At 38.7% G+C, this 27,500-nt stretch overlaps 1 protein-coding gene across 1 annotated transcript in view; it reads right to left on the reverse strand.

The window, feature by feature from the left end:
* The window catches only part of LOC106882030 (transient receptor potential cation channel subfamily V member 5), a 44,595-nt gene extending 18,461 nt beyond the window's left edge, over positions 1 to 26,134 (reverse strand). Inside the window, exons 1-3 of the mRNA XM_052966702.2 lie at positions 26,008 to 26,134; positions 17,797 to 18,153; positions 796 to 1,042 (exon numbers count right to left, since the gene is read on the reverse strand). Of these exons, the coding sequence (XP_052822662.2) occupies positions 796 to 1,042; positions 17,797 to 18,072 (523 nt within the window). The 5' untranslated portion in view covers positions 18,073 to 18,153; positions 26,008 to 26,134. The remainder of the gene's footprint in view (positions 1 to 795; positions 1,043 to 17,796; positions 18,154 to 26,007) is intronic.
* Positions 26,135 to 27,500: the final 1,366 nt, after the last annotated feature.

A 27,500-nucleotide genomic window follows, 5' to 3' on the forward strand; every position in this document is an offset into this window, starting at 1 on the left:
AATCTATCAAGCCGAGTGAAACTGTAACTGACAGATACTGGTGTCACACAAATGGCACCCTCGCCAGTGGCACGTAAAAGCACCCATTACACTCTTGGAGTGGTTGGTATTAGGAAGGGCATCCAGCCGTAGAAACCATGTTAAATCAGACTGGAGTCTGGTGCAGCCCCTTAGCTTACCAACCCTGGTCAAACCGTCCAACCCATGCCAGCATGGACAAGTGAATGCTGAATGAAATGAATCCATGAAATGAACATCTGACAAACCTTTTCCTCTCTTTTATCTTGACTTGCTCTCCTCCCCTTCTCTCCCCCCCTCCCCCTCTCTCTCTCTCTCTATCACTCTCTCTGTATATCAATCTATCTATTTTTATATCCCAGGCTATCTGTCTCTACCTATATATATATATATATACATGGATACTATTACCAGTCAATTATTTTCAAAGAACTGACGAGCAGAGTAAATAATTAGCCAGGGAGCCCATACAGAAATAGTAAACCATATTTCCCTTCAAAGCATACCTTACCATTTTAAAAGATAAAATAACAAACAAACACATTGAATAATATATTCCTTGATACTTAATGCCTAAAAACAAAAACAAAACATAAAAGAGGAAACGATCGTGGATAGAAATAGCCTTGAATACAGAACAGATCAGTTCAACTACTGGAGCTAAGTAACAACAACAACAAAAACATCATCATCGTCAACAACAACAATAACAATATAAACAACAACTAGCTAGTAGAGCAAAGAGTGAAATGTTGAAATAAAAGACATTTGAAATACCAAAATATTCAGTTCCTTCATAGACATCGAGAACCAGTTTGGGGTAAATTTCAATCATAATATGTGCTATTTGTATGTGAACCGGAGTATTTAGAAGGAAACAAATGTGCAAAGCTGTTTCCCCCATGGGACCACGAGCGTTCAGGCTCCAACAAGCTTCATGTTCTGTAAACTTTTGATATTTATCTTCGCGATATTCTGAAAGAAGTTCTTCATCTGTTTTTAAAGGCATTGCCTTATTTGTATCCTTGAGAGAGAGAGAAAAAAAATAGACATAAAGAAAGCATTGTAAACATGTTATGGCTTCATGAATCCTTTTACATTAAAAAAAAAAGGTTAGGATTAATTTCATGGGATATAAATATTTACATATGCATGACACCTTGGACAAGTGTCTTCAGCTATAATGTCACACCAAGCAAAAACTTGTGAGTAGAGTGGATTTGGAAGACAGAAAATTAAAGAAGTATATTGTGAGTGTCTGTGCATGCATATATATATATATATATATATATATATATCATCATCATCATTTAACGTCTGTTGTCCATGCTGGCATGGGTTGGACAGTTTGACTGGGACGGCACGCTGGAAGGCTGTGCCAGGCTCCAGTCTGATTTGGCATGGTTTTCTATGGTTGGATGCCCTTCCTAATGCCAACCACTCTGAGAATGTAATGGGTGCTTTTACATGCCACTGGCACAGGTGCTATTTGTGTGACCCCGATATCTGCCACGACTGTGATTTTGCTCAGCTTGATGGGTCTTCTTCTCAAGCATGACATAATGCCAAAGGTCTCGGTCACTAGTCATTGCCTCCATGAGGTTCAAAGTTCGAAGGTCATGCTTTGCCACCTTGTCCCATGTCTTCCTGGGTCTACCTCTACCACAGGTTCCCTCCACAGTTAGAGATCAGCACTTCTTTACACAGTTGTTCTCGTCCATACGCATCACATGACCATACCAACGCAGTCGTCTCTCTCGCACACCACATCTGATTCCTCTTATGCCTAATTTTTCTCACAAGATGCTTATACTATGTCAAACATATACATACATACACACTCACACACATACATACATACATTCATACATACATACATACATACATACATACATACATACATATATACATACATACATACATACATACAAGAGAGACAATGACACTCTTGTAATCCCAAGGTGCAACCACATGTGTCGGCTATGTCATGTTTCCTTGGAAGACAGCACACATTTGATAAGCAGATGTCCTAAAATGTCGTCACGGTACTACCTCCCTATGCGACACGATGTTGCTAAAACAATTTACATTATCATCCATAAAAAAAGACTGTCCTGAAATAAACTTGGAAAATCCCTCTGTTATGGAATACATTCATAAACACCAACTCTAGAAATACTGGTGGAATATTCCGATCAAAACTTTAGTCAAATTTAGACAAAACAGGCTGGATATTGTTGTTTGGAACAGAGGGGCAAAGGTATGTACCATCATAGTGGGTAAAAATATCTACACTATGATGAAACAAAATGCCAACAGAGTGAAGAGAGACAGAAAAAAAGTGAAAAACAGAGTTTACAACACAAAATGAATATTTTAAAACGTTTCTCAATTTCCAACCAATGCTCGAGGCCACTATCTTTTGAGTTTTATATTTTGCGATTTAAAGGGAAATAATTCTAAATTACCTATCCACCCACCCTACTTTTGCTTTCTTTTTCGTTCTCCGGTTTTCCAGCATTTCCCTATCTATCTCTACTTCTTTCTCGCTTTTTCTCTCATCATATCGTCCTATTTTAGCTTGCTATGCGATGTGGGCAGTGCCTGAAGATTGCGCTGAGACACCAAACGCGTTAAAAAATACTGCCTGGCATGATTTCATCGCATGAAACTAATAGCAGTACATAAAAGCATATACAGTGTTTATCAAATTATATTTCTCCCTCACCAAAAGGAGTACTTTTTTATTGATCTCACCATCATGGAACAGTACACAGTATATATATATATATATATATATATGTATACAGAGAGAGGGAGAGATACATGCACGTAGACATACATATGCATGTGTGTATATGTATATATGTATGGGGGCGTATAAAGATGCATATATGCATATACATATATACACATATATACATATATATATATGTATATGTGTGCATATATATGTGAGTGTTTGTGTGTGTATGTACATATACATATATTCATATATATACTTAACATGCACACATACATTCCTATGTATGTATGTATGTATGTATGTATATATGTATGTATGTATGTATGTATGTATACATACAGGCATACACACATACATACGTACATATATATATATGGGAGAATATACAAATAATAACAACAGACGAGGACAGGTGGTGTAAATAACAAAAGTATATATTAGTATGACGCTCGGGAATACGGAAAGTCTTTGACGTTTCGAGCTACGCTCTTCAACAGAAAGAATACGGAGACAAGGAGAAAAACACGGAGAAAAAAAATTGAATAGTGTTCAGTCAACGGTCAAATGCATAGATACATGCATTCATGCACGCATACATACATGCATACATACATGCACGCATACATACATACATACACACACACACACGTACGTACGTACCTACGAACGTACATACATACAATCAGACAGCCAGACAAACATGCACATCTGCTTATGCTCTTTTTTTTTCTGTGGAAAACAATTAGGAACACGTAAGTGCTCTCTACACATTTGCTACTAATAGCTTCTTTTATATTAAATCATATTGATCTAATTAACATCTTTGGTTAGCTGCCTAATCATTTGAGACATTTTTGTCCTCTTAACAAACCATTTATCACATTCACCATACAAACACGATCAAGTACTCTCATTATAAAGCAAACCAGAATTTATTGGGAGAAAAAAAAATTGTAGTTATACAAATGGAAACTATCAGAAATTTAAATCCATCGAGATGTCCTTAAATGAATATGCATGATATACAGGATGTCCATAAATTACCTTTACAATTTGAAAATTACAGAAAAAAAAAAGACAAACATGGTTAACTAAGCAGGTTGCGTGTAAGCATTGAAGCCCACGTGGATGTGCTCTGACGTCACTAATTAAACATTGTTTCTCTATGTTTTCCTGTGAACTCAAAGTTATCTTTATCTTTTTTTTCTGAATTTTTCATATTGTAAAGGTAATTTATAGACGCCCTGTATGTATATATATATTACAAGTATAACATGTCCATGTTAGGATGTATAACAAAATATGTGTGATTTATGCAGTATCTATTTGCAAGTATTCAAAAAAATATATACGTCTGTGTGTATATATATGTGTATGATACATGCATATGCTTACGCACGAACACATATATGTATGTGTATTAATAGATAGATAGATAGATAGATAGATAGATAGATAGATAGATAGACAGACAAACACACACCGATATATATATATATATATATATATATATATATATATATATATATATATATATATATATATATATATATATATATATATATATATATATATATAGGTGTAAATGTAAGGACAAACAAGTTAGGCAAGTCGAGATACAAAAAATACTAAACACAATTTTAAAATATATATACATATGTTTACATATTTAAAAAATCCAACTTACGCAGAATGGAAACAATATCCGGGATTAAGGGGGTTGAGTAGGATGCCATCTTTAAACGCCGTTTTGTCAACACTTAAAATGTAAACTTCTTCCTTGAAGACGGAGGCTGGTGGTATCCGATGATGGAATCAAGTTATAACCATTATTTCGGACCACCAAGCCTCCAGAAACAGCTGTTGGGCTCGTAAAACTCCTACTCAAGCCCATTAATTTGTGATATCGTTTCCATTCTGTGTAAGTCGAACGTTTTTATCTGTGTACGTATGTACGTTTTTTGTACTAAATGTATTTTATATTCTTTGTATATCGACTTTCCTAACTTGTTTGTCCTTACATTTACTTCTCTACCTGCTCAAGTTCAAATCTCTTGAGTACTACGATGTATATTCTATACAGAGAATATCTGTCTCTAATCTATACACACACACACACACACACATATATATATATATAACTGCTTTTATTTGGACGGTCATTGGACGGCGGTCATGTTGGAAAACCACCTTGAAGGGTTTTTAGTCGAAAGAATCGACAACAACGTTTATTTTTTAAAGCTAATACTTGTTCTATCGGTCTCTTTTGACGAACTGATTTCCATTTGGGTCGGTGTCACCGGCACCAGGATAATGTACCAGTCTACCATGCCATCCAGGTAACCAACTATTTGACAGAGATAGGAACCAAAACTTTCCCTCACCATCCCTACTGTCCAGACACTGTTCCCTAAACTGAAGGAGAACCTCAAGGGCAGGTGTTTTGAAGACATTGAGAAAATGAAGGATGCTATGACAATTGTGTTGGGTACCTTCATTTTGGAGGACTTCTATGAGACCTTTACGAAGTGGTTGGAGCGCTACTTCAAGTGCATTGAAATCAGGGGATCCTACTTGGAAGGAAATCGGAGTTGTTTTTGGTTTTTTTTTTATTGTTTTGAAATTAACAAATGTTTCTTCTGAAAAAATCTCAAAGCTTCTGGAATGCACCTTGTGTATGTATACATACATACGTACGTATGTATATGTATATATATATATATATATATATATATATATATATATATATATATATATATATATATATATATTTATATATATATATATATATATATATATGTATGTGTGTGTATATATATATATATATGTCAGAATATTTGTCTAGGAGATGGACATTCTGGTGTAACTTGTGAGTATTGCACGCAAGCTACCCAATTTTCAAGTTTTAAACCTCCAGTACAAATTTTTTCTTGTCTGAAAAGTGAATGCAGTGTGCATATACATATGTGTCTGCGTGTATGTGCATGTGTTTGGTTATACACAGTAAAATAGATCTCAAAACATAAGTATATAGATATTTTTTTTTATTTAATTGACAAAAGTTATAGAATAACTCAAGGGCATTTCATCTTGATAATTGCAAATGGACGAAGCTCTTAGCTCTTGAGTCCCTCTGTGACACTTGCTGATTAAATATAACGTGTGTTAGGGAGTTGCTTTTGTGTGTGGTGTTGCTGTATGGTAAGAAGTTTGCTTCCCAACAACATGGTTCCAGATTCAGTCTCACTGTGTGGCACTTTGGGCCGACCGAAGTATCGTAAGTGGATTTGGTAGACGGAAACTAAAAGAAGCCTGTCGTGTATGTATGTGTGCACGCATGTATGTATATATGTGTGTGTGTGTGTGTGTGTGTGTGTGTGTGTGTGTGTGTTTGTATCTCTGTTTACCCACTACAACCGCTTGGCAACTGGCGTTGGTGTATTTACGTCCGCGTAACTCAGCGGTTCGACAAAGGAAACTGATAGAAAAAGTACCGGGCTTAAAAACTGGAGTTGATTTGTTCAACTAAAATTCTTTAAGACGGCGCCCCAGCGTGACGGCTGCAGTCAAATGAGTGGGAAAGAAGAAGAAAAAGACATACATACACAATGAAATAGCTATATAAAGGCCCAGAATAGTATTTCAATAAAAACAAAAGTGGAACTTTGAACTATAACAAGCAACCAGATAACTATACCAATTGAAGAAACAACGTTGGACAAATAATCTATGATAAACATAACACTTGGATGAATATGAAATAACTGAAGTGAAATAAATAGGACATCAGAAATAACGTAACTAGTGACCAGCGAGCAATAGGCAATAAAAAAAACTGGAAATAGTTTCAAAAAATGCAATTTATGTGTCAAGAAAATAAATGCCGAACAAAAAAAAATATTGATCAACAGGATATGAAGCAACTTAGCAGAAGTCAGAAAAAGCAGGATATCGGAAATAGAACGCTAAATCACAGCTATAAATAGAGACAAAAATCAAAGCAACAAAACTACAGAAGAACAGTAACAGGAGAGCCCAGGAAAATATTCTATAAACAATAAACTGACAAATGAAACTACGTCAGCCAAAGTCGATACTCTAAAAAGAATTGTAGTAACGCCGTGTGCATGCGTAGTCTCACGCATGCGTAGAATTAAACAACCAAGAGTTCCCGCTCAATTCATTCTCTTTCTTGCTGGCCAGCAATAGAGCATGGACGTGTTTAGTTGTCACTCTCCATCTTTCGGACTTACACTCGACAGCTCGCTTACACCTACATAACAACGTCCCAACAACTATGCTCATACACACAGAAGCTGTAACAACAAGAACTAAAGATGTATATATTTACCACCTGAATAAAGTGTTGTTTAAGTTGATGGTCTGGAGTTCAGCGTTCCGTTATATATTCATTAATTTTATATAGGAAAGTCAGGTATACATCTAATGATGCATAACCAACTTTCCTATAGAACTATAGCATAACAACATTGAAAACCAGCCAATGAAGCGGATAGCTATAGACTAAAGAATGAACCTGTTCAAATGTGTATAAAACGTGTATGACACCACAAGAAAAATAGTTCTCGCTTTAAGATCACAATTACGTGAAACTCGAATCACCATAAAAAGAAATTTATTTCATCTATTTGTGTTTATGTGAGGGGGAGTTTGTGTCTGTGCTTACGTCTTAATTAACGTAACTAAGGCATTTGATAAAGACATCGTTAAAATCAGTACCCGGTTGAACTATGTACTATGGTCGATATAATCGACAGAAACTCATCATGATGATTCCACTGTAGGTTCTAAACAATGACTGGAAGCCACAAAAGAATCTAGAGAGATATAACGTTCTAAGCAGAATAATTTGTCTGAGAAAGCCAAATGTTTACTAGTGGTTGAAAATAAGCAAATTAAGGGTTCTAAGAAATATTGTGGAAAGGGAAGAAAATAAGGGTAACCAAACACTCGCCAAATATAAATATATGTGTGTGTGTTTTGTTGGGGTGTGTTTTTGTCAGTGTGTGTGTGTGTGTGAGAGAGAGAGAGAGAGAGAGAAGTGTGCGTGTGTACCCCACAACTGATGACCTCGATGTTCGACGTGCTTACGATTGGTGACGCACCACTTGAACAATTTCTGATCGATCAGCGACGATTTAGCCTTCCAATGATGACTTTCAAACATGCAAGCAAGATCTGATTAAAGAAGGGAAAGATTTCAATCTGTCCTCTAACATACAGTTATCACTACGGTAACACTAACTACGTCACTTGTGTGTTTTTTTGTTTTTTTTTTAGTCAGCCGTTTTCCTTCAGGTTTGCTGTTTGCCACTGTGTAAAAACCAGTTTTCTGATAAACGATATAACATCAGAGACTACAGTATTCGTCTTGTTATCGCTGCAGAAATAACAGTACATCTACAACGCAACAATTACCAGTCATGCGAAACATTGAGCAATTCAATGATGATATAGTCGCCTTTGCCATCTCTCGACTGAATAAAAGAAAAAAAAAGCTAAAGAAACTAGATTCAGAAGAATTAGAGCTGTAATCTCTGATTTATCAAAACAAAATCTCTTATCTTTTATCTTTTGCTTGCTTCAATCATTAGACTGCGACCATGCTGAGACACCTCCTTCAGGAATTTTAGTCAAACGAATCGACCCTAGTAGTCTTTATGTTTTTTTTTAAAGCGTGGTACTTATTTTATCGGTCTCTTTTGCTAAACTCAGTACTTATTATTTTAAACTTATTACTTTTTCTGTCGGTCACTTTTGCCAAAAACTGCTAACTTACGAGAACGTAGACAAACCAACACCGGTGAACAAGCGATTTGGGGGTGGGGTACATACGCAATAACAAAAACACTCACACACACACGTACGAGCGGACCGATTGTAGTAAAATTTTATAGAGTCATTATTAAAGAAACGAAAGTGCTAATACTGGACGAAAAACCCAATAATTACAGTAACGACAGCAGAATCAGCAATAAGAGCAACGAAAACCAAAAACAATGAAGGTGGACCAAATTCCACTTAGCATTTTGTCCGGCGTGCTAACGATTCGGCAAGCTCGACGCCTTCTTTCCACTAATAATAATAATAATAATAATAATAATAATAATAAATGCCCAGATGCAGTACCAGGCAGTGGCTCTCATGGCTTCTGATCTTAATTGATTGGAAGTGTTATCATGTACATTGTTTTGTCTTGGTATAAAAAGATGGTCTACAGCAAATATTCTGCTCAATACCACAGATTTGCTTGTCAGTTGTTTGACCTTAACCAGTTGAGCATGTCCCTTGGTGGCTGACGATATGTGCATCTCTGATCATGAGCAGAAGTAATGGGGGAGCATCATAGCCATGTATTGAGTGGAATTCTTTGGGGTTTGAATAATTCACCTTTGGAAACATGGGTGTTTTGCTCAACATCCTTAAACAAACCTTATTCAGGGACTTTTTGAGCGGGATGGGCTACTCGACCTGAAGAAAATTCTTACTGGGCCCCACCTGCGAGGTCATGCGCTGTTTATCTTGATATAAGATTACTATGTTGCGCATATATGGTTGTGATGCATGTGCCCGGTGTACCCTTATCAAATGGGTAGTCATGATGGGTATACTGGGCTTCGTATATTTTACCCCAGCGTCACTTTGATGGCATGCACCGCTCTCTCACTCAATAATAATAATAATAATAATAATAAACCTTTCTACTATAGGCACATACATGGAGTACATGCAGGGAAAATAGCGGCAGAAAGGAACAAACTTCCAAAAGTACTAGATTGTTCGACCCAGGCGAAACACTGCTCCTTCAAATGTAATATCAGCAATTATATCTGGTCCTATTTCAATTTGTCCTGTGTTATTAGACCTACCAACGGTATCATTACTCGTTCCTGTTTCTGGGAACATTCCACAAAAGAAAATAGCTAAATATGCAACAACAAAGAATTTTGCGATCCAAGAAACTACCTTGGGACTATGGAATATTTAGAATACTAACGCAGTAACTGACCGGCATCGTAATGGAGGCATGATTACGTCAAAAACATAATAGTGACCTTTCAGACTCCCACAGAGTGTATGATGCTGGAGAATAACTTGCTCTCTTTTCTCTTGATTGCTAAACTACAAACGCTCTAAGAACAAAAAGAAAAAGAAAAACCTATTCCATGACTTTCCCCCAGACTGATTATTTTCACCTTTAATGAAATGTCTCACTTCATAAAATGTTTAATTATCAAGTAACAGATTATATTATGCTGACACTTTCCGAAAAGAATGAAATACTACTGTACATGATTACCACTGACTAGAAATTTTAAGTATTTCGTAACAAGTAAGCAAAATAAAAATAATAAGCACGTGAATTTGTATTTAGAAATAATACATTTCTAAATCTCTCAGAGAGATTTATGCAGTAGTGATACGATGAAGTAGTTGTATGCTGTCAACTTAATGTGATAGTCCCCTGTAAGGAATAATACTACTGTTGGTTACACCTAGGAAGCTGCGCCGCTTCCTGTCGGCCTTTATACATTTCCTGTGTAAACATAAGAACACAGGAAATGTGTCAAGGCCGACAGGAAGCGGCGCAGCTTCCTAGGTCTAACCAACAGTAGTATTATTCCCTTCAGGGGACCGTCACATTAAGTTGACAGCATACAACTACTTCATGTGAATTTGTAGTTTCTTAATTTCAAATTCAAATTTCCAATACCACCAAATATGATGAAATTATTACCTTCTATGTAGTAACTACGACCACTAAGGATAAGACACATTTATCAAATACTCTGTTTAATAAATTCGGAAATGACGAGTGTGTAATACGAGAATGGTTACTCTATGCACCATCCTAAGATCGTTTGTAATACTTTGTATGCCGCTTACTTTTTTAAAATCATTTTAGCAGCAGCATTTGAACTGGCTTTCGTTCATTTGCATAGAGAAATAATATCCTGCAGACGATTGACGTCAAACCAATTATTATAAAGCAGTTCACTACAATAAAATTTCGCAACAGTTTGTATCGAACACTTGATTAATAATAAATAAATCCTAGTCATTCGATACTGTATCATTTCCATCTGTATGGTGTACAAACTGAGCATCATTTATATTCTTTTATTTTTTTATTTTATTTGTTTCAGTCATTTGACTGTGGCCATGCTGGAGCACCGCCTTTAGTCGAGCAAATCGACCCCAGGACTTATTCTTTGTAAGCCTAGTACTTATTCTACCGGTCTTTCTTGCCGAACCGCTAATTGACCTTCAAATTCTGACGAGGCCAATCTTTGTCCTTCATCTTTTTGAGGGTCGATGAAATAAGTTACAGATGACCACTGAAGTCGATGTCATCGGTTAGCACCCCCCTCCAGAATTCCAGACCTTATGATAATAGGATAAAGTATTATTATTACTCAAAAGCTGTTACATGCAAATTTAATTAGTAGGGATGTTATATTGAGGCTTGGTGACAGCATGTCGCCTCAATTCTAAAGAATCTTATGATTCTTGAAGAATACATGATGATACTTTTCTGCAGATCGACAATGCGCTTATCAATTCCATTATCATTCAGTCTCTTATGTATATTTTGTATTAAATGCACCAATTACTCATGAACAATTGCCACCTTTGCGAACTACAATCTATTCATCCTTTTACGTTGCTCTTAAAATCTCTCGATTTTGTCAATTATTTTGATATGCACTTTGGAAAGTCAACTATATACTTTTTCTTTTACTTCCTCGCTGTCATTGTCATCACCACCACCACTGCCATAACCTCCTTTATTGTCATCTGGAGCCTTATCTCCTATCCTAACACACAATACTTTTGCTGTTGGCGCTCCGTCGGTCACGACGACGAGGGTTCCAGTTGATCCGATCAACGGAACAGCCTGCTCGTGAAATTAACGTGGAAGTGGTTGAGCACTCCACAGACACGTGTACCCTTAACATAGTTCTCGGGGAGATTCAGCGTGACACGGAGTGTGACAAGGCTGGCCCTTTGAAATACAGGTACAACAGAAACAGGAAGAAAGAGAAAGTTGTGGTGAAAGAGTACAGCAGGGCTCACCACCATCCCCTGCCGGGGCCTCGTGGAACTTTAGGTGTTTTCGCTTAATAAACACTCACAACGCCCAGTCTGGGAATCGAAACTGCGATCTTACGACCGCGAGTCTGCTGCCCTAACCACTGGGCCATTGCGCCTCCACTGCACAATACTTACATAGCACTTAACACTAATACTGAATTGATATAAAATAGTTTTAAGCCATTCGAAATAATAAAAAAATAACCTCCAGTTTTCGTATATTATTATTGTTGTTTTTGTCGCTGCTGTTTCTTAATAACTACTTGTTCTAAACACTAATATTGGACAGTTTGCTATGTCTCTCGTTACAAGCTTTCTTCTACAAATAATAAATAATGCACACACTTTGCCAGTTTTGTAAACCCAGACAGTAAACAACAAGGCTTTTAGTGAGTCTTGTAATTAGATTTGTTAACAAACAACCAATTAATTCCTTTCAGGTATTTCAATACGTTGAGGTTAAGTTTTGCGTTTCTCCTATTATCTAGTTTAAAAGGGAATGACTTGGAGAATCTGAGCGGAAGGGCCTTTAGATTACCCACACTGGATAGCTTTCATACTAAAATGGAAGGAGTAGAATCTAATTTGCTCAGCTGAAACTGTGTTGAAATTGATCCGTCCAATCTATAACAGTATGGAAAAGCGGAAGCAATGATGATGACAATGATGATGATGATGATGATGGACGTGTATGCATACAAACACACACAAACGCGCATACGTATACGTATATATATATATATATATATATATATATATATATATATATACACAGACACACACACACATATATAGCTGCATCTGAAATCTAATGAGTGCATTATGTACGAATGCGCTAATTTTGCTAAAATGTCATGATAAAAAAGCGTTAAAACCAGACCATTGCCGACCTTCAGGAACATTGTGCGCTCTAGGACTAACTTATATTTTGCATTTTCGGCTCCGTTGGTGGCTAATGAGCCCTGCTCTTGACAAGCATACACGACTGCAAACATTGCAGATTAAGCTTTCCCCATTCACTATATGAGCCGTGCGCTTTCGCGCAGCTCGCTTAAGTTCTTCATGATGGATACGTGCTCTCTCAAAAGTGTCGATCCCCTCCTTAACCTGCTTCCTCCATCCGTGGCGATGACAGGCATTGTTCTCCCAGTCAGTGTCCTGCATATCACAGGCCTTTAATGAGGACTTGATACAGTCCTTAAATTGCAGCCTTGGTTTCTGCCGGAGTCTCCTTCCATTCACAAGTTCTCCATAGAGCATCTGCTTAGGAATCTTGCTATTTCTTCATTCTAATAAGGTGTCCTGTCCAACGTAACCGGTGCTTGTGCACCATTGCCTCAATACTCAAGATATCAGCTGTCCTCAGGATCTGTGTGTCTGGAATTTTTGAGGTCCAGCCAACATTGAGAATGTGCCTGAGACATCTCTGTTGAAAGCGTTCAAGGACCCTTACATGACGTTTGTACAGAGTCCATGTCTCACATGAGTAGAGGAGCGATGTCAGTACACATGCACGGTACAGAGCAACTTTTGTTTGCCTTGCGATGCCATGCTAGGACCAGATACGAGACTTAAGACACCGAAAGGAATTAGTTGCTCTCTGCAACCTGAATGATATTTCCTCATCCAGGGAGCAAGAACGGCTGAGTGTGCTGCCCAGGTAGACAAACTTGTCTACTACCTTCAGAATTGTTCCTTCAACCAAGATAGCTGGTTTCACATATGGATTTCCTGGTGCAGGTTGGAACATTACAACAGTCTTGTCCAGGCTAATGCCAAGTCCAAATGCCTTGCAAGAAGCAGAAATGCAATTGATGAGTATTTGCATGTCATCCACTGTATGAGTGACTAAGTCACAGTCATCTGCATAAAGGAGGTCACGAATAATAGACTGGAGAACTTTTGAATTGGCAGCAAATCGGTGAAGGTTAAAGAGGCGGCCAGAAGATCGATATCTGACATATATTCCCAGAGAGCTAACCTTAGCAAAAACATGAGTAAAAGCAGCAGCAAAGTACAAAGAAAAGAGAGTTGGGGCAAGGATGTCACCCTGCTTGACACCATTCTCTACAGGAATGGGTCCCACCATGCCACCAACAACATTGACCCAAGCCTCCATCCCATCATGAAATGATTTAATTATAGATACAAAGTGATCCGGACATCCAAGTTTGCCAAGTATTTTCCATAGAAAGGCCCTATTTACAGTATCAAAGGCCTTTGTTAAATCAATGAATACCTGGACAAGATCCATATTCTGCTCATAGCACTTCTCCTGCATCTGTCTGGCTGTGAAGATCATATCCATTGTCTCTCTACCAGATCGGAAGCCACATTGAGATTCAGATAGGACATCATTTACGAGACACCCATTCAGACGGGTAAGAAGAATATTTGCCAGAACCTTGCCAGCAGCTGATAGCAGAGCAATACCTCTGTAGTTACCACACATTGTTCTGGCTCCTTTTCCTTTATATAGAGGAAGAATAATTGCATCCTTCCAGTCCTTAGGGATTGCACCATCCCTCCAGTCGACAATCTGGTTTTAACTAATGGAAGTATTTTGGTTCATGTTTTATTCCAGTGCAGCTGCTGCTGCTTCTGTGTGTGTGTGTGTGTGTGTGTGTGTGTGTGTGTGTGTGTGTGTGTGTGTGTGTGTGTGTGTGTGTGTGTGTGTGAATGCGTATGTAAGCTTAATTTTACTACGATGTGGTAGTTTTGGTTGAAAGAATTTTATTTTGTGTTTGGTTCCAGAGCTGCTACTACTGCTGCTGCTTTTGATGCTAATGATGCTGATGCTGATGATGTTGTTGTTGTTGTGTACTACTTACTTATTTGAACTTGGGGCGACATTTGTCCAGAATGGGTTGAGCCGGCTTCGACCAACGATTTCTCTACGTCCCTCACAAAAGCTGACCACAACCGACGGTCAGCCGCAATCGAGGCTATAATCGATCTCCACTGGAAGAGCAAATCAACCCCAGTATTTATTTTCTTTTTTTTAAATTTGGTACTCATTCCATTACTTTCGCTTATGGAACCGCTATGTTACGGGGGCGTAAACAAACCAACACCGGTTGTCGAGTGGTTGAGAACAAACACATACACACACACATATACGACCGGCTTTTGTTTGTTCTCAATATCTCAAATAATTATTTAAATAACAGAGCTGAAATTTTCACCAAATGCAGACATGGGCAAATTTCTTCCAAAAAATTTTTATCGAGCGATAGAAACCTAAAAATTGCATAATCATACTATTTTATCGCTATTCGAGCCGTTGGCTCTACAGTATACCAGGGCTGCAAATTACAAATTTTTATATTTTTCATCGTCACACCTACACACTTCTGATTTTGCTGAAATGAAAATGTCTCATACATATCACATTACAACAAACACACATAATCTAAAAAAAAAACATTCCTGTCTGCTACTCGATATCTTCTATCAAAATTTGACAACACCTTATCACAGGTAAAAATCCTGAAATAAAACACCTTACAAGAGAAAACCTTCACTAGAATCACATCTGTCTAAAGAATGCTCTAATGAGAAGGAAATTCCGTTAACAGAGAATTAGAATTATCAACTATTTTATAGTAAATAACATTTACTCGACACAATCACAATGTATTGAGTGCCCTATTTTTGTTCGGGAAACCAATTACAAATTACATATATAGACATAGGATGTACGTATATACACATATATACATGTACAAACACACACACACACACACATATATACATACATACATATATATATATATATATATATATATATATATATAGGGAAAAGAACCAAAGTCTATGAACTCATCGATGAAAATCCACTGTCACATATAGAAAAATTAATAAGTAAAAGCACAATAAATATAATATAATACAAATAAATATCATAAGATAAAGATAAGAAAACGACTACAAGTGTTTCATAACCAATTTTTTACCTGTAATTTTGGATTTTTATCCCTAATATTATTATTATTATTATGATGTATATATATATAGAGTACCCCTGAAATAGAAATAGAAACTAAGACTATGGAGAGCATCCAGCAAATAGCTAACTCCATCCACCAGAGTATTAGAGTTACGATAGACTACCCTACTAAACACCCTAACCATAGATTACCTGTATTAGATACTGAACTCTGGCTAGAAACTAAGAACAATAAAACCAGAATCCTCCATTCACACTATACAAAACCTATGGCCTCCAAGTACCTGACCCACCGGAACTCGGCTATTGCGGACAATGCCAAATTCAACATATTGATGGCAGACCTCGTCAGAGTAATGCGAAATGTCTCCTGCATGTGCGACCCTACAGAATTAAAGAGACATATACAACATTTCGTCCACCGCATGCAGTTCTCGGGTTACAGCCATAAAGAAAGGATCAGGGTTTACAAAGGAGCTATGAAGAAGTTTGAAACAATCAAACGCAACGATAGGAATGGGATTTGCCCACTCTATAGGAGCAAATCATGGAATACCATAGAAAGAACTAAGAAGAAAATAGGGAAGGCAAGCTCATGGTACAATAGCCACAAGTACCAAAGCGTCATGTTCGTCGACACCACCCCTAGAGGCGAACTGGCGTACCGCTTTAGAAGGGCCCTAGACAAACTTAAGCTAAGAATTAAGGTTGTTGAAAGGCCAGGCAACCCTATCAAATCCCTTATCAGTAGAACATACCCTTTCAGTAGAACCCCCTGCACTGATAGGAACTGTATCGTATGTAGATTTAGCCCACAAACGAACTGCAAAACCAGAAATGTGGTCTATAGTATAAGATGTACAGAGGGACGATGCAGAAATAAGACAACGACATATGTAGGCGAAACAGCAAGGAGTATAGGAGAGCGGGCAAACGAACATTGGAGGGAACTTAAGGAAGGGAAGAACTCATCAGTTCTGTACCAGCACGCTGAGCAAGAACATAGAGGCTCAATCAACAACATAGAAATTAAAATCTTATCTACACATAGCAGTGATGCAGCACTTAGACAAATTACTGAAGCTACACACATAATAGAAGGGAAACCTAGCCTGAATAGGAAACTAGAATGGAACACTAACATACGCCACTAACAAACCACAGCATGTGACAACATGTTACCCACAAACCAATAATAGGAACAAAGTATAATACAATACATAGATAAACAAATGGAATTAAATACTACATACGTTAATAAAATTTAATTAAACACATTAAAAAATTAAAAAATAAAAAAAAAACACACACACACACACACACATGAACATATAAATAACTAAAAACTAATACAAATGAACACGTATTAACAGAGAATATAGGTGATACAGACACTCCCCATACACACATGCACTTACAAAAGACACAGACACATTGAAGGACACGCATGCGTAGACACATACAATAGGAATACAAAATACAAAATGGCTGATAGTTAGCAAGGTGAGACACACATAAGAAAGAAGGAAACAAAGGACCACTGATGAGGTCACAGAAGTGTGACGAAAGAACTCTGGCCGAAATAAGATTAAGATTAAGATTAAGATTAATGTAATATAAAGCTGAAAAAAAAAAAAAAATTAACACCAAATATACAGTGCGTGTGTTTTTATTGGCTAAACTGGCAATATGACCATCCCCAAGTACAACAATATATATATATATATATATATATATACATACATATGTAAGTAGATGCACAATGGGCATCTGCATGTAGCAAATTAGACTTTCACAAGTCCTTGGTCATCCTAATATTATTTAGCAGAAGATGCCGAATAATGAGATCGAACAGAGAAGCTACGTGGCCGTGGCTGAAAAGCGAACCTTTTAACCACGTAGCCAAACCTACGCTTATCAATTCATCTAATCTATACACTAATTTTAGTAAATATTATATACGTACCAACAGTCTCAGGCGAGTTTGATATCGCCAACGAAGATATTCCGTTTTGCTGATAATACCTCCCTTGCCTCGGTTATAAAGCAAAGGTTCCACATGTTCCTTTAAAGCTTGTATCAATTTATCTCTCCCTCCCTTATTGTACGCATCCAGAAGTTTTCCTCCATTGTTGAAGTTTACTAAGGTATATAATGGGTGCACTGGAAATTCTCTATTCTGTTGTTTCCATGCTGCCACCGGGTCAGTAATTCGGCTGGAACGATGAAAGATGTTTCCCATCTTTGAAGATTTAGTTCAAATGGTAAAATCCATTGGAGATCATAACAGCTGTGTTTCGGGAAAATTGGGCAGAGAACAGTCCTATAACACAGGAAAAGAAATAAAACATTTAGAAATACTGTTTGCATCACAAGAATTTAGAAACTTCAAAAGACGCGTAATAATACGTTTTATTGGTAAGGTGGCGAGCTCGCAGAAACATTAGCACGCCGGGCGAAATGCCTGGCGGTATTTCGTCTGTCTTTACGTTCTGAGTTCAAATTCCGCCGAGGTCGACTTTGCCTTTCATCTTTTCAGGGTCGATAAATTAAGTACCAGTTGCGTACTGGGGTCGATCTAATCGACTGGCCCCCTTCCCAAAAAATTTCGGGCCTTGTGCCTAGCGTAGAAAAGAATACGTTTTATTGGTTGAACTCAGAGTAGGTGAAGTTATAGATAATGGTTTCAAATTTAGGCACAAGGCCTGCAAGTTTAGGGGAGTGGGTAAGTTCATTACATCGACTCTAGTGCTTGACTGGTACTTATCAACACTGAAAGGGTAAAAGGTGAAGTCGACCTTAGTGACATTTGAACTCAAAAAATAAGATGTTATAGGACGCCTGCAGACCAGAACGGTTGTTAGTATGGACGAGGAAATTTTTGAGCGAGAAGATGAGACAGTTTTTTATTTTTTATTTTTGCGATGGTATTCTTTGAAGTACTCCTTTGGCTTACCAAATAAACCAGGATGGTTTTTTTGTAGATGATACATCAATTTCGAGGGTTTCATTGAATCGTTAGTTAATACTTTTGAGCAGATAATACACTGTGGTAAAAAAAGGATCTTCTATACTGGATACAAAATCTTATTTGATTTAAACTTCGTGATATCGTCTACAGAATCTTTTTTCCGAGTCGGTGGACGGAAAGTTAAGGGAATGTTTTTCCATATCACTGACAGCAAAATTTCTACAGATTACAATTAGACTAACACTTGCGTAAAAATGTACGTACCTGGAGAGATAATACGATATGTTGGGTAAGCTATAAGAACTTCGGTTTCGTTAGTAATCTTCAATTCAAAAGTCAGGTAGAAAACACGATCGCGTTGACCAGCCGAGAACACATAATTTTTTGTGTGTTTTTAATGCGCGCAAACGTGGATCCGATTGTACGCCTCTGTACCTGTCCTGGTATGCGTCCCGTGTATGATTGGACAGCTAATTGACCAATAGGCAATGAGTGCACTTGTATGTGCTCACGCATATGCGATGAGGCATATTTCGTTTGCACGACATGTGCGTGTACGGAAAAATTTTAATTCTTCAAATGGAGCACAGAAAATTTTCCACAGACCATCTGAATTTTCCTGTGGCCGACCTGGATTTTCCCGTGGACCATCTAGTGGTCCACATGGACCAGGTTGTGAACCCCTGGTATAGACCAACAGGGTTCCCATGGCGTATGAGCAACTGAGGTCACAACATTCTCTTCGAACGATACGAAAGTCCATCGCAGGGTCACCCATTTACAGCTGAGTGGACTGGAGTGACTAGCAATGAAGTGGTTTGCTCAAGAACATAACCACCACTCGGTCCAGAAATCGAAACCAGCGATCTTGTGATCGTAGGTGCAACCCCCTCACCACCAGCTCCGTCGCGTGACTTTTAGAGACCCCCTCCCCTGCAACTTTTTGTGTCGAGGCCCCATCTCTTCAATCAAAATTCATAATCTACGCACCTTTTATTCATAGCTATATCTTACTTAATTCTATCTCAAGTTCAATATTTCACGTTATCGTAAAGAACACCGTTAAAAACTCAACAAATAAAAGAGCACTTTTATAATCCAGGCAACTTTCAAAGACTAACACGAAGCACTTTTCGCTTCTCGAAATCATCGATCAATTCAGAATAATCAACCTGAGAACTAAGTTCGTGTTCAATCTATATTATAGACAATCCACAAAGTCTGGTACACGTTCGTGGTACAATGTAATATTTTTACAAGAATTTTTGCAGGTACAATGTATTACCATTTTATTTACTCTTTACTCTTTTACTCTTTACTCTTTTACTCTTTACTCTTTTACTCTTTACTCTTTTACTCTTTTACTTGTTTCAGTCTTTTGACTGTGACCATGCTGAAGCACCGCCTTTAGTCGAGCAAATCGACCCCAGGACATATTCTTTGGAAGCCTAGTACTTATTCTATCGGTCTCTTTTGACGAACCGCTAAGTTACGGGGACATAAACCCACCAGCATCGGTTGTCAAGCGATGTTGGGGGGACAAACACAGACACACAAACACATACACACATACATATATATATATATATGTATATATACGACGGGCTTCTTTCAGCTTCCGTCAACCAAATCCACTCACAAGGCTTTGGTCAGCCCTAGGCTATAGTAGAAGACACTTGCCCAAGGTGCCACACAGTGGGACTGAACCCAGAGTCATGTGGTCGGTAAGCAAGCTACTTACCACACAGCCACTCCTACGCCTTTCAGTTAACATAGTTTAATTCTTGTTCAACATCTTAACCAAAGTAAATAGATGACTCATCTGCGTACTTTGATCTTAACAAGAGGCCTCTCAACCGTGGAAGACCCCTGCGACCGTAGGGGTTACAGGGGCTTAGCGAGGGCCCTGCTAACCACTAAGCCACGCGTCTTCACGTGAGTGAAATGAAATTACTCATCAAATCTCCGTCTGGGCTCTTGTACTTATGGAGAAGATGGTATTCTGCCAATAAAACACACAGATTGCCTTACTGATTGTACTCCACTTCTTTATTGCTAATTAATTAATTACTGATTTATTTGTTATAGCTATTGTTTACAAGACTGTTTATCACTTATCAGACTATTAACCCCATCCTAAGTTCAGCCGGGTTCGTTTCTGATTTCTATCAATGGCTGTGTGGTAAGTAGCTTGCTTACCAACTACATGGTTCTGGGTTCAGTTCCACTGCGTGGCACCTTGGGCAAGTGTCTTCTACTATAGCCTCGGGCCGACCAAAGCTTTGTGAGTGGATTTGGTAGACGGAAACTGAAAGAAGCCCCTCGTATATATGTATATATATATATGGATGTGCGTGTGTATGTTTGTGTATCTGTGTTTGTCCCCCTAGCATTGCTTGACAACCGATGCTGGTGTGTAAACGTCCCCGTAACCTAGCGGTTCGGCAAAACGGACCGATAGAATAAGCACTGGGCTTACAAAGAATAAGTCTTGGGGTTGATTTACTCGACTAAAGACGGTGCTCCAGCATGGCCGCAGTCAAATGACTGAAACAAGTAAAAGTATCTTCTCTCTATATATTCCTGTACATATTCCTTACATACATACATACATACATACATAGAGACAGACAGATATATATATATATATATATATATATATATATATATATATATATATATATATATATATATACATATATATATGGGGACAATTCGATTTCTTGATTTCGAGCAATACCATCGATTGATTGTTCTCTTAAAACAGCTTGAATACGACTTTTCAGTTCCGCTAGGAACCTACACACGTTTGTACGGATGTGGCAACGATAGTAATCACTTGCAGCAGGCTTTCAAAGAGTTATTACTCAACTTGACACATGCTTTCATTCCATCATGGAATTTTTCATTGATTGTTTTGTCATTTTCGATAATGACCAACCACAATATACAACGCATAATAGAGGTGTTAAAAATCAAGTGATGCCTGTACTTGAAGCTTTTTAAAAATAATAAATGTGCCCTTTTAAAGCCTAGCCAGGCTCATGGGCCCGGTTTCCCGGTTTCAATGGGGTATGGGTTCCCCAGCTGGACAGGACGCCAGTCCATCGTAGCGTTACTCATTGTTGTCAGCTGAGTGAACTGGAACAACAGGAAATGAAGTGCTTTGCTCAAGAACACAACGCGTCACCCGGTCCAGGAATCGAAACTACAATCTTACGATTATGATTTTGACACCCTAACCACTAAGCCATGGACCTCCACTTGAAGCTCTTTAAAATGAGGTAAAGCCTTGCACAGGACCAATCCTACTCTCTAAACAATGTGTACCTTTGCCCTAAAAGAAGATCTGATCAACATTATTAGATAGAAACGAAGTTGCGGGTGTTACATCTCAGTTTTCCTTCTCCTAAAGAGAGATCTAAACAAAGACTGGGTATCTCTCACTTCCAGCTGTTGGGTGGTTGTTGATTATTGAGTTAATCCGTCCTTTGACAGGTTTTGTTCTCCGTCCTGCAGAGTGTCCATCGAAAACCACACTCCTTGACAAGCAGGGTTGATAGGGTCGCCGGTTTCGTCGCCGACGAAACACACGCGCACACGCATACACACAGACACGCACACACATACACATACACACACACAGATAGATAGATACATACATGTGAGTGTGCGTGCGCATGCGTGTATGTATGTATATTTGCATATAAGGATGTGATGTAAGATCACAGTAGCATGAAACTCAAGCCGCGAAATAAGAATTCAGTTGTAATATACTACATATATATATATATGTATATATATATATATATATATATATATATATATATATATATATATATATATATATATACGTGCGTCCACGTGTCATTAGGCGTTATTCCCTAGACTAATGGCACATACACACTAAACGCCAAATTTAGAATACGAGATTCCTATTTTGAAATTTGTCCGGAATCGTGTACCAGAATACGCAGAAATTAAACAGTTAATGATAATCGGAAATCGAACTGATCTAAACTTTAAAACAATCATCATCATCATCCTCATCATCATCCTCATCATCGTCCTCATCATCATCATCAACAACAACAATATCATCATCACTATCATCTCCATCTTAAACCCTTTCCATCGGTTCTCTGTGCGGTCATGGGTTGGTCAGTAAGATCTAATTCAGTTCTTATTCAGAATTAATGTTCTCAAAGGAAGGATATGAATGTTGTTGATGTTTACACTAAAAATAAGTCTAACAATCCATAAAATTACAAGTAAATATACATGCTACAAAGGAGATTCATTGAATCAATCGATTAATCAATCAAAATCGATAACCAAAGGACACTGAGGGACATTTCAAGAGACGCAACATCCTCTCTCTATTTCTCCCGATAATCAAACAATTACTTATTTCCACCATCTTCCTCCCCGGCCATGTTTTTGATATTTATCCGTTTACCCATTTCATGGTTTTCATTGTCTTATACTCAGTCATTCAGTCCAACTTGAGCATTTTGGTGTATCAGACAGCAGTTCTCTAGTGTTCTATTTTTTTTTTTTTTCTTGACAGTCTTCAGCTTTTCTTGAATGGTTCGAAATCGTGGTATTCTGCGGTTCCTCTTTCCTGCTGGTAGCCATAAGACACAAAACTGCAACCGGTGGTGAAGCTCCAGTTCGGGAGGACAGGAGTTATGAGGAGCGTGGAGACACCCCTTAGTTGCCATTTCTCCCAGGTCCGCTCTGGCCCGGAGTGGTAGCACTTGTTAGGGCCCCACCAATAGGTAAAAATTGGATCCTCCCATGTTGCCTTGCAGGATGCCTCTTTAGGCTAAGGCTACGAGAAGGAATCATCAAGTCCTCAACGGTTGATCAGGCAGACGAAGCGACATCTATGTCTCTCAATGGCTGTGACAGCGAAAGAAGGCAATGCCAAGCGAGCTGGCTACAAGGCGTGACCTAAAAGAACTGATCCACAACAGCTCGCTGCAACTCACAGGTCAAAGTCAGTACGTCTCCTCCATGGTGCCACTGATGACATCCTCTGAGCCAAGTGAGTGGGCTTCTGCCTGGCAAGTGGCGGTCTACCTTAAACAAAATCACGCCATGGCATCCAGTGCTATTTTCTTCCCTTTCCTACTGTCCTTGCATCCTGATGATTTAGCTCCTGCAGAGGGTAACTAACCAATTGCATCCTTATTACACTATCACGTCTTAGAGCCTTCGCTCTTCTAACGATTTCTTTGTTTCTCAGAAATTCTCGATTTTTATTAAAAGTGTCTTTGGTAAAAGACAACATTTTGGTGACTTTTTTCGCCGTTTTTCTTCCTTGTTTTCCTCGGATATAGAACCCTTTTTTTTTAGTACAAATGCAAGATTATTACGTGGGGGGATCTTGATACTGATGTCCAATGCGTCCATAAACCAAATATTTTATAGATGCTGAAATACAGCTGTCACCGCCCAGATTGACATAAAGTGGTTAATAATTCATAAAACTATAATCTTAATAAACTGCATAATCACCAATGAAACATGTATTGCAGACTCACTTCACCAGGATCTTACCACTATTCTACACCAATTCACAGAATTAACTATTACGCTATTCTAAATAACATTGGCCCAGTGCCTAGTCAAAATCAATCGCAAACCTCAATAAATTTTGCTTGATTGAACTGAGAAGATCTTGATTAAATATGTAATAGGTAGACACTCCTGCAACTGTCCCTTTGCCAAGTACATACAGGTTTGATAAGTACGGTTGGCAGGAAAAAAACATGAGGTTGCTAGTATTTTGTTGCGTTGAAACTTTTGATATTCCTTTCCTGACAACCAGCTCACCAAACAAACAATTAATCCAGAAATAAAACTAAGTTAGATTTGTTCCAATAAAAAGTTGTTTCGTAATACCTTCACCTTTACAGTTGCATACATAATACTCTGCTAGCAAAACATAGATACATAATTTATATATTTATATATTTATATATACGAGTGTACACGTACGAAGGCGCTTGACCTGGTGGTTAAAGTATTGCATTAAGGAGCACTGGATCGTGGTTTCGATTCTCAGTTGAAGCAATGGAAGCATGATAACTCACCACCTCCAAAGAAGGCTCGTGTCCAACCCTCAGCAGGTATGGTGATACTCAGTCTTTTGAGACCAGCGCGGAGTAGTGGCGATGGATTTTCTGGTAAAGGGCACCACAATTAACGAGGCATATGCTTTTGTGGCGCCCTCAAAGCAAAGCGGCGTGGCATGCTGACCAAAGAAGTCCGCCGCCTCCAAGACAATGCCGCAATTCACAATGCGCATGTTGCTCAGACGAAAGCACACTCCTGCAGCTATGAAATTCTTCCTCATCTCCCTTATTCTTCCGATCTTGCAACATCTGACTTCCTCCTCTTTCTAACCATAAAGTCTTTTTTGAAGGGGAAGCACTTTTCGGATGATAATGAACTTCTTTCTGAAGTAATGTCTTGGCTCCAGACGCAACCTACCAGCTTCTCAACAGACGAGGTCTTCACAGCTTCATAAAGCAATGAGAGAAGTGTGTCACCATTGGTAGTGACTATGTAGAGAAGGATTAATAATTATGGCAAGTTTCGTTTATCCCAGTCCTTGGGAAGTGGGTCAGGGGAAATCTTTAATGAACGCCCCTCGTACTCCAATCCAGTCACATTTAAATCGGTAACCCTGTTACGAGACGGACTGGAAACAGAATGTTGGCCTGCTTGTCTAACCAGCGGAGTGGCATCATTCGAAAGCTACCGCAATACGAGGAAGCGCATCGTGACCAATGGTGTATAATAACATATGATGATCTAGTTGATACAGTGATATAAATTCATATATATATATATATATATATATATATATATATATATATATATACAAGCACCCACACCAATGGCTACTACTTTGTGTGTGTGTGTAAGTGCTGATTTCTGGACTGGGTTATGTGCTATGTTCTCGACCAAAATGCTTCAGTTTACGTTACTCCAATCCATTCAAATGGCGAAAATGAGTAGAGCTTCAAACATCAGCGTTGGCGCGATGGAAGGCAGATACATAAAGATTGTAGAAATGTTAGATTGGAGGCAAGTAGATGTGGACTGCGTATAAGGCAAGATTGGGGACAGCCTTAGCCAGGCTACTCATAATCAAGGAACACAGATGTATAGATAGAACGTATTTATAATTACCTTACGGTAGAGCATCCGAGACATCTAGATGTTTTTGCAACTCCTCGCGTTTTCAGTCGGTGTTCAGTGAGACAGGTTCCCATGGATTATCGCTGTTAAATAGCAGTGGCCACGAGGGGTTGAATATAATGGAAACAAACTGAGTGCGTTTATATATCCAACTAAAGAAAATCCTATCTTGCCGAGGTAGTAAAAATCCCTCCGAAGTGTTCTACGAGAAAAGATATCAAGTTTAAAAAATTGTTTAATGTCTAGGAACGTTTTTAGATTATGATAATGATGATGACGTTAATGATGATGATGGTGATGAATCCACCAGTTTCCGACTACCAAATCTTCCAGTTTCTGTCTACCAAATCCACTCACAAGGCTTTGGTTGGCTGGAGGCTATAGTAGAAGACACTTGCCGAAGGTGCCACATAGTGGGACTGAACACGGACCCATGTGGTTGGTAAGCAAGCTACTTACCACACAGCCACTCCTGCGCCTATATGTATACATTCGAGCGTGGCCATTGCCAGTGCCGCCTGACTGGCTCCCATGCCAGTGACACGTAAAAAGCACCATTTGAGCATGGTCGCTGCCAGTGCCGCCTGATTGGCTCCCGTGCCAGTGACATGTAAAAAGCACCATTTGAGCGTGGTCATTGCCAGTGCTGCCTGACTGGCTCGCTCCTGTGCCAGTGACACGTAAAAAGCACCATTCAAGCGTGGTCGTTGCCAATGGCACATAAAAAGCACCCACTACACTCTTGGAGTTATAGAAACCTTGCCAGAGCAGATTGGAGCCTGGTGCAGCCTCCCGGCTGGCCAGTCCTCAGTCAAACCATCCAACCCATGCCAGCATGGAAAGCAGACGTTAAACGACGATGACGATGATGACGACGACGACGATGATGATGATGATGATGATGATGACGATGATACTCTTTTACTCTTTTACTCTTTTACTTGTTTCAGTCTTTTGACTGTGGCCATGCTGGAGCACCGCCTTTAGTCGAGCAAATCGACCCCAGGACTTATTCTTTCGAAGCCTAGTACTTATTCTATCGATCTCTTTTGCCGAACCGCTAAGTTACGGGGACATAAACACACCAGCATCGGTTGTCAAGCGATGATAGGGGGGACAAACACACACATACAAACATATACACACACATACATATATATATACATATATACGACGGGCTTCTTTCAGTTTCCGTCTACCAAATCCACTCACAAGGCTTTGGTCGGCCCGAGGCTATAGTAGAAGACACTTGCCCAAGATGCCACGCAGTGGGACTGAACCCGGGACCATGTGGTTGGTAAGCTAGCTACTTACCACACAGCCACTCCTACGCCTACGCCTATATACATATACTAGTCATGTATATAGTCGTAAGGTCGTGGGTTTGATTCCTGGTCGTGTGTTGTGTCCTTCAGCAAGACACTTTATTTCATGTTGCTCCAATCCACTCAGCTGGCAAAAATGAGTTGCACCTGGAATTCAAA

The sequence above is a fragment of the Octopus bimaculoides genome, chromosome 3 (assembly GCF_046866305.1).
Source record: "Octopus bimaculoides isolate indiv1 chromosome 3, ASM4686630v1, whole genome shotgun sequence".
Taxonomy (NCBI): Eukaryota; Metazoa; Mollusca; class Cephalopoda; order Octopoda; family Octopodidae; genus Octopus; species Octopus bimaculoides.